We start from the raw sequence: 8,938 nt of genomic DNA, 5'->3' as shown, positions 1-8,938 counted from the left end.
ACATATCCACTGACCCAGGGTTTCACTCCGATAATCTCATAGTAATACAAAAACGCCCTCACACACTCACTTGAGAATCAGTGAGGCACCCATTTGGTCAGGATCGTAGCAAAATATTAGAGACCACCCCATTATGCTTTACTAGAGGAAGAGTGTGTCCCTATTTGGAAATTTGGTGAACGCGTGAAGAAAGGTGACGTAAATTTAGGCAGGCACGTGGGAAATTCTCCCTAATGCAGGTCAAGGGCAGGGCAAAGGGGGAGAGCACAGCCCACTCATGTTCTAAAAGACCCTAAGGATGTTGGCAGGGTGTAAATGCACCGAGGAAACCTGGAGACTCCACCTGAACTGTGGGCTGGGTTTTCTGGGGAGACAGAGAGCAAGAGGGGGGAAGCTGAGGAATAGTAACATTTCACTTCCTCTCTTCCTTGCTGCTTCAATGTTTATTTTTTTAAAATAACTTTTTATTCGTTTTTTTAGAGCCAGAGGAAGGGAGAGAGATAGAAACATGGATGAGAGAGAAACATCCTTCGCTCATGGATCAGCTGCTTCCTGCCCGCCCCCTACTGGGGATCCGGCCCAGAGCCCGGGTATGTGCCCTGACTGGGAACTGAACCAGCAACCTCTTGGTGCACCGGCGATGCTCAGCCACTGAGCCACACCGGCTGGGCTGTGTTGCTTCGATGTTTAAATGAGCATTTCTTCACATATTACTTGTGCAAATCAAAATAAATATTTAAAAGATAGAAGTGATGCATGCATATAGTTACAAATATTAGCACGGAAAGATACCCAACTGGAGCTCAGCAGCAAACCAGTGCAAATGTGACCACTTATTTTTATTTATTTTTTATTTTTTATGCCCTCACCTGAGGATATTTTGTCCATTGATTTTGAGAGAGAGAGAGAAGGAGAGAGAGAGAAGCATCGATGTGAGAGACACGTCGATTGGTGGCCTTCCGCACACATCCAGACTGGGACCCGAGATCGAGCCGACAACTGAGGTACGTGCCCTTGGTCAGGAATCAAACCTGCGACCCTTTGGTGCATGGGCCAGAGCTCTAACCACTGAGCCACACCGGCCAGGGCAAATGTGACCATTACTAATCTTTCCTCATGCTTATCCATCTAGAATCTTTCTTCTGTATTTATAATATAATATATTTGCTACTCTCTTAAAATTTTTGTGTTCCTTAAAGTTGTCTCCCTTGAAACTGAAGAATAATATCAATGGAACCACTTTAAAATGGACTTGGAGCTGCCATCCCGGAGGAAGCGCCTTGCACGTCTTAGGCCTCAAACCTTTTGATAGTAAACAGGGCACAAGAACCTTGGGATGTGCCTAAAGCAACATCGTGCCCCAAAGGACTGTTTGCAAAGAGAACAAGAAAGCAGACGCTATGACTACCGGACTCAAAATCAAAACCATTGTTTAGAACGAGTGGCACTATGTTCGCTTATCTGTGCCGATAGAAACGCCTTCCTTGTATTGATGTAATCAGTCCCTTTCCCTGTCACAAACACCCCTTGCCTTTGTCCCCCAATCGGAACACTATTTGCGGTTCTGCCTGAATCAGTGCTTCCCGAATAGCTCTTCTTACTGATCTCAAATAAATGCTTGTTGCCTCTCACATCGACCTTTCATTTTCAGGTCAACACAGAGTGACGTTATGTCGTGAACAGAAATGCCTGCGCTGTCTGCCTGGGTTTAGCTTCTCTACTTCGCTGAGCTTCTCCCCAATTACAGCTGATGCCATTCGAGCACTTCCCGTTGCTACATGGCCCGCGCCTTACATATCTGTGCGGTTGCCCATTGTTTTCTGTGGGATACATAGGGAACGTCTGCTGACCCCTGATCCGAGCCATCACTACATCATCTGGACCCCAATTTCCCTTTCCATTAATCCAGAGGGTTTCCCCACTTTAAGAGATCTCAGGGCCCCCACTCCATCTGCCCCCAGCCAGCTTACTTGTAAGGGGAGCATTGCTTCCATTTCCCATCTCGATCGTAATTCTTGGTGAGTGCGCACCAAGTCCGGTTTAGAATGTAGCCGTCCCAGGTGCACGTGTGGAAGAGCTTCCTTCTGAATAAGAAAGGGAAGGTGCACGGGGGGGGGTCTGCAGAGAAACAGAGGAGCGTCCGAGGGTGGCCCTGGCGGTGTGGCCCAGCACCAAAAGGTTGTCGGTTCACTTCCCGGTCAGGGCACATGCCCCGGTTATGGGCTTCATCCCCAGCAGGGGGCGTGCGGGAGGCAGCCGATCGATGTTTCGCTCTCACATTGATGTTTGTCTCTTCTCCCTTCCTCTCTCTCTACATTTCGATTAAAAAAAATTTTTTTTTTTTAAAAATAAAGTCTTACAGTTGACCATTGTGAAACGAACAGTGTGTGCTTTTCAATCAGACCAAACTGCTTTCAAAGGGGTTACAAGTGTAGTAAAGTGAGGATTTGGACTCTGTTTTATCCAATATCCCAAATCGGGTAGCCCGTTCCTGTCAGCTGCTTCCCGGATCCGAGCGCCCGAGACAGTCGGGCAGAGGGGCACTCACCGTTCCCCGTGCAGTATCGCCACCTGCCCTGGAATTTACTGTCCAGAGAACACCAGGCATAGTCGCTGCGGACGGTGGTACAGCTGTAGTGGATTACATCGCCATACATAAATGGAAAGATACAGGGAGTGTTAATATTATCTGGAAAAGAGAAAACACGCGGAACAGGGGTCACTCTTACCCAGGGAACCGATGCTCCACTGCCCCCAAGTCACATCTCCAGCCTCGCTAACTCCCTTCCCTGAGCGCAGCACAAAACAGGAGCGAGCGTCAAAGGGACCCTTGTTTCATCCGGAGCTGGGAGCCGACTGGAGCAGGTGGCTTCCTTTCCATGCAAGTCCTCCAGGGACTGGACACCCAATCTCCTAACCTGAAGTTCTGGCCTTTCTTATAGTCCCCTTTCTCCCTCTCTCCTAGAAAAAGAAATCCTTACCCTTCTGAAGGTAGCCCCAAAGTCTCTCTCAAAGTGATTCACTTCCCTCCACACCCTTTGTCACCACCTAGCATTGTGCCTTGACTGCAGCAGTAACTTATTTCTGGGCACCTCCAACCTTTTGCCCCACGGTTCTGCACACACAGGAAGGTGTTCTTTCTTACACACAGACCTGACCCTGCCACTGACCTATTGCTCTTAAGACAAGAAATGGCATTGAAATGGCTTAGGATGCCCCGCTTGACCTGGTTCCCAAAACACCTCCAGCCTCACCTCGGACCACCTGGGACCCCTGCTTGGCCGCAATGCCATGCCCCTTGCCTGTTTAGCTCCTCTTATGTTCAGCCTACATGTGAATCTCCTTGACACTTCCTAGAACATCCAGACTATGCTAGCTCCACCTGTACTGAACTTCCTTATTGGTTCCCTTGTCTTCTGTTTATTGAACACGTAATGACCTATTCAGAGTCTTTCTCATTTGTCAGAAATGACCACAGGTTTCCTGTTCAAAGCTAGACCCATATTATCAACTGATAGGAACTGGTACAGAATAGAACCTTAATCAATATTAGTTGGCCCTTCATAGGCCTGAAAAATTTTTGACACAAGATTCATTTATTTTTATTATTTAGAAAGTATTTATTACTTATTAATATATACTATATATTTATTATTTAATATTATTTTAAACAATGTCAGAACTTTTAATATTTAATTATTTAACTATATTGTTATAATATTTATCATTTAACATTTAAAATTATTATTTCACATTTTTATTAGCATTAGTTATTGCTATGTTCATTATTAATGAGCTATTACTTACATAATAAGCTATTATATAGCTTACTCTGTGCTGAACATGTTTAGAAACGATTTACAGACACCAGCACATTTAATGATAGCCTTACTTCAGTCCAATGACTTGGTTACTGTCATGAGGTTCCTCCCAAATCAATGTGGGTCCTCAGCATGGGGTGCCTACACATAGAGAAACCCTGCTGTCTGCTGCTCTGAAAACTGCTTCCTTCTGACCCTAAAAGCAAGAGAGCTGATGGGCTATGTTTCCCCACCATACACTCTAGGCAATGTTGGCCAAAGCCCCAAACAAGTAATTGCTGATTGAAATCATTTTAAAAACCAATCAATATATTTGTCACTAAAGTTCCCCTTTCACTGGCTTGACTATCCCCATAAAGTGTTCCCACATCTTTATTTCTCTCTTGAAATTCCCAACTTCATGAGAGCTATAGGTTAAAACTGAGCACCAGCTGTCTACACACAGATCTGGTTCAACTCTCCCAAGAATGGAGACACTGAGGCACAGTTATCTAAGGTGAACACATATGAACTCTATGATTAACTTTTTAAGTTAAAAAACAGACATAAAGGATCACATGTATCTGAAATTGGTCCAGAAAAGACCAATCTAAAGCGAGAGAAAGCAGACTAGTGGTTGCATGGGAATGGGAGCAGGGGTGAGGGCAAAGGGATCTTCTTGGGGTGATGGAAATGTTTTAGAGTTGGATTGAGGTGATGTTTACACCACTTTGAAAATTTATTAAAAATCCTCAAATGGTACATTTAAAATGGGTGAATTTTATGATATGTAGGTTATACCTCTACATAGAAGGCTGTTAAAAGTAACAACCAAACAAACAACAAGACCCACAAGTGCCGATGTTAGTACCAGAGGAGAAGAGAGTTCTTTTCGGGGGTGGGGATGGGGATGGGGGAGGAGGAAACCTGGGGAGGCTGGCTGAAATGGATCTTGAAATACAGGATTTGGCTGCTATGATGAGGGAGGGCCTTTCATGCCAGAAGAAAAGCAAAGGAAAGAGTAAAACAGCAGGAAAATGCAAGGAACTTTCAGGAATACAATATTGTTTCATAGGTGGGGGCCAACATATGAGAATAAAAAAAATGTATTCCCACCTGGAGCCGGAGGGTGTAAATGCACATTCAGTTCTGAAAGAGAAAAAACTGGGTAAAATTCAGACCAACTCCCAAAATACTCGATTCCAAGACTAATGGCTTTTAAAAGTAACTTGAAGTTCATGTAGCCAACTGCCCTCCCATTGCAGAAAAACCTTTGCTATCACCTTTTGGATGACTTATGATTACTTCTAATTGGCGAAGGGGAGAAGGGGTCTCACTTGTACCCAACACACAGCCCATTAATTCAGTCTGAGCTCCGACTCTTCCAAAGGTCTTTCTTTGAGTAAGTCTGAGTGACTCCAGTGCCACTCAACTTCCACCCATTGGTTGAAATCCTGCAAGCCTGAAAGTTAGAAGGACCATTCTAGCTTTAACCCACATGTCAACATTTCAGCAAAACAACAGATTTGTTCAGTGCGAGAGCACTGAAGATTCCCAGCAGCCTTGGTGATTCTGTTTTGTTTTGCTTCCTAGAAAATTTTGCTCTTTTATCATCCCGAGCCTGTTTCAGGGAGTGTCTTTTTTTTCTTTAGATTTTAAAAATTGAATTTTAGAGAGAGAGGAAGGGAGAGGGAGAGAAACATCACCTGCTTCCTGCACACACCCCCACAGGGGATCGGGCCCCAAACCCTGGCATGTGCCCTGCCCAGGAATCAACCAGCAACCTTTCGGTGCAGAGGGTGATGCCCAATCCACAAGCCACATCGGCCAGGGCTCAGAGAGTGTCGTGAGAGCATCACCACCATAAAGCCAGGTTAGACCCCGTTAAAGACTAGAAAGGAAATATGAAGACCTGTTATCCAATAACATTAGCCGATCTGTAATTGGCCATTGCTATATTCCAAGCACTGTCCTCGGCTGACCTTCGCTGCAGCCCTATGAAGGATTATAATTGAGAAACTCTCTTCTCCTGCCATCGCCCAAAGGCTTGCAGATGAGAGGCCACAGGCCAGAGAGTGACCGGAATTTATGTGGCCCCTGACTGATGGGAACTAGGTTCATACTCAAGAAGCCTGACTCCTGAGCCTGTGATCTGAACACAATGTTGACATTATCTTGGAGCTGTCACTTCTCTGTGCAAGTGACTGAGTGCATGGGCCTCGCCTCCTTTACCTTTGATATGAGTTATTAATTTATAGTTTTCGTCAGACTACCTGGGAGCTCCTGTGCGGGGAGCGTGGCATCTGAGTTAGCTGACAGTGGCCCTGCTCTTCAGAAAGTAGCTAACAAGATGTCAACATTTGAAATTTTTATCTTTTTATGTTATTTTATTTTATTATTTTATTTCTGTTAATCTTCACACAAGTATATTTTTTCCATTGATTTTTTTTGAAGAGAGAGAGGAAGGGAGGCAGGGAGGGAGGAGGGAGAGTGAGAGAGAAACATTGATGTGAGAGAGACACATTGGTTGGTTGCCTCCCACACTTGCCCTGACCGGAGCTGGGGAACAAACCTGAAACCCAGGTGGGTGCCGTTGACCAGAATCGAACCTGAGACCCTCAGGCCCACAGGCCGAAGCTCTAGCCACTGAGCAACACTGGCCAGGGTAACATTTAATTATTTAAAAAAATCTTTTCCAGTTATAGTTGGCATACACTATGATATTAGTTTCAGGTGATTAGACATTTAATAACTTAGGAAGTGATCACCCCACTGTCTAGTGCCCATCTAAGGGGCCGACGTGTTTGAAGTTGTGACATGAACGACCATCACGGGGGATGTCCTAGGTCCCGCCTCTCTCCTTGGCGCCTCATGTTCCTGGTCTTGGGGAACCCCGCGCTTGCAATGCCCTGGAAGGGGGCATTATTATGTGATATTTCTAGGTTATGTATTATTACGATGATCTCCGCTTTGTAGGTACAGAAAGGGAGGCTTGAGAGGAAAATGGCTTCTTCAAAGCCACGGGACTGAGCAGCAGTTTAGGTCCTCAGGCTCCAGAAACTGAGCCTCTAAGGTAACTCTGCCTTTGGGGGCCACTGTTTCTGATCCCAAAACTCTTTCTTTTTTTTTTAAATCTTCACCCAAGGACATTTTTATTGATTTGGAGGGGGGGAGAAAAAAACATCAATGGGAGAGAGAAATATCTATCAGTTGCCTCCCCTACGCCCCCAAACCGAGGATTGAACTCGGAGCCTTTTGGTGCCCGGGAGGACGCGCCAGCCAACTGAGCCACCCAGCCAGGACCCCAAAGCTGGACCTCCTCCCTGTGCAGGTTAGGCCCCTTTTAGGATGAAACCATGGCACCCAGCCTGTCCTAAACACCAGCAGTCTCTGTGTGAGCTTTCTGCTCTGCCCAGTCGCAGCTGCTGACCTTCAAAACCCTTCATCTCCACGCTCCTTAATCCCCACGGCCCTCCGCTCGTTTTACAGATGAAAGATCAGAGAGATCCTTTCACTGCACCGCCGTCCACACCGTGAACCCTGGGTGCAGCCTGGACTCCCGCCAGCGCCCTCTGGCTCCAGGGAGAAAGCGATTTCTTTCAGACTCCGGTGTCCCCACAATGGTCCTTTTCAGTCACTAATATTGCTGATCATGACCAGGGCTCAAAGGCAAGTTTAATACCATTTCACTGCCTTTTCTTTTTTTCTTTTTTCAAAGAGGGGAAGGCAGAGGGGGAGAGAGAGAGAAACATTAATGATGAGAGTCATTGATCGGCCGCCTCCTGCATGCCCCCGACTGGGGATCAAGCCCGCAACCCGGGCCTGTGCCCTGACCGGGAATCGAACCGGGATCTCCTGGATCCTAGGTCGATGCTCAACCGCTGAGCCACGCTGGCCCGGCTCACTCCTTTTTTACACAAAGGACCCTGGCCTCCATACCGATGATCTGGAAACTTGCTCCCTTAACAAAAGGTCTTGGAGAACTTTCTAAAGCAATATCCGATAAGCCTCCTCTTCTTTTTTAAAGGCGCTAAGAACACCTAAGGTGAGATCTGCCTTCTTAAGAAATGTTCACGCGCTCGGACAGCCCTGCCAAGCCCAGGCTGTGAGCTGCACACGGGTCCCTGGCCGGCTCGTTCCGCAGGCCTGGGGCTCAGCGCTCCCTGAACACCTCCCCCTCCCTTCGCCCCAGCCCGGGCAATGGCCGTTCTCTATGTCCATGACTTTGACTATTTTAGACACTTCGTAGAAGCTGACCCAGGCAGTGTTTGTCCTTCTGTAACTGGCCTATTTCACTCCCCATATTGCCCCCCGGGTGATCCACGTTGTCGCAGCCTTCTCGATCTTAGCAGCTCTGACCGTTCCACAGATGAGAAGGCTGAGGCTGAAAGAGAGGCAGGATTACTTGCCCACGGTCACCCAACCAGCAAGAGGAGGAACAGGGATTTGCACTCAGGACTCTCCAAATCCTCTGCACCAACCACTGTGCTGTATTTAGAAGACATTAGGTGCCCTGGCCTGGTGGCTCAGTTGGTTGGAGAGTCGTCCTGTGCACCAAAAAGGTTTGCGGGTTTGATTCCGGGTCAGGGTGCATACCTAGGCTGTGGGTAAGATCCCCAGTCAGGGAGTGTATGGGAGGCAACCTATTCATGTTTCTCTTTCTCTCTCTAAAAAAAAAAATCAATAAAAGCATATCCTCAGGTGAAGATTAAGAAAAAATAAAGAATAGGTATTAGGGACAATGGATAGAATCTGTTTCCTGCCAGTCTCACCCCAAACCACTGCCTCCTAGACCTAGGCCTCCCCTCCTCCTGTGTGGTCTCCCCCTCCCCCCACTTGCCATCTCACCTGCTTTCAGCCCAGACATACAGAGAGCCAGGGACATCCAGCCCACCAGCTTTCTCATCGCCTCCATTTACCTGCAGATGGCCCACCCTGAGCAAAGGTCGCCTCTGGCTTTATACTCTCCCATTCCTGCCCCTCCTACTTGAGCGGGCACAGAGGCTGATTCCAGAGCACCTGGTCCCCTGCCCTGGATCTCAGGGTGCACACAAAATCAGGAACATCTGTCTGGGAAGTATCTGAGAGCTCGGTCCCTGGACCAGCGCCATCCCCCTCACCTGGAGCTCGTTAGAAAT

At 47.1% G+C, this 8,938-nt stretch overlaps 1 protein-coding gene across 1 annotated transcript; it reads right to left on the bottom strand.

Moving 5' to 3' along the window:
* Positions 1-1,966: 1,966 nt before the first annotated feature.
* Positions 1,967-8,706, bottom strand: LOC308548013 (binder of sperm protein homolog 2-like; the record flags this gene model as incomplete). The annotated part of the gene is made up of 3 exons (XM_081119032.1): positions 1,967-2,118; positions 2,549-2,689; positions 8,649-8,706. The coding sequence occupies 3 exons, from the start codon at positions 8,704-8,706 to the stop codon at positions 1,967-1,969; spliced, it is 351 nt and encodes a 116-aa protein (XP_080975158.1).
* Positions 8,707-8,938: the final 232 nt, after the last annotated feature.

Source organism: Miniopterus schreibersii (genome assembly GCF_964146895.1).
Source record: "Miniopterus schreibersii genome assembly, chromosome: 18".
Taxonomy (NCBI): Eukaryota; Metazoa; Chordata; class Mammalia; order Chiroptera; family Miniopteridae; genus Miniopterus; species Miniopterus schreibersii.
Note: the sequence above shows the minus strand (reverse complement) of the source record. Positions and strands in the feature narration are given on the sequence as shown.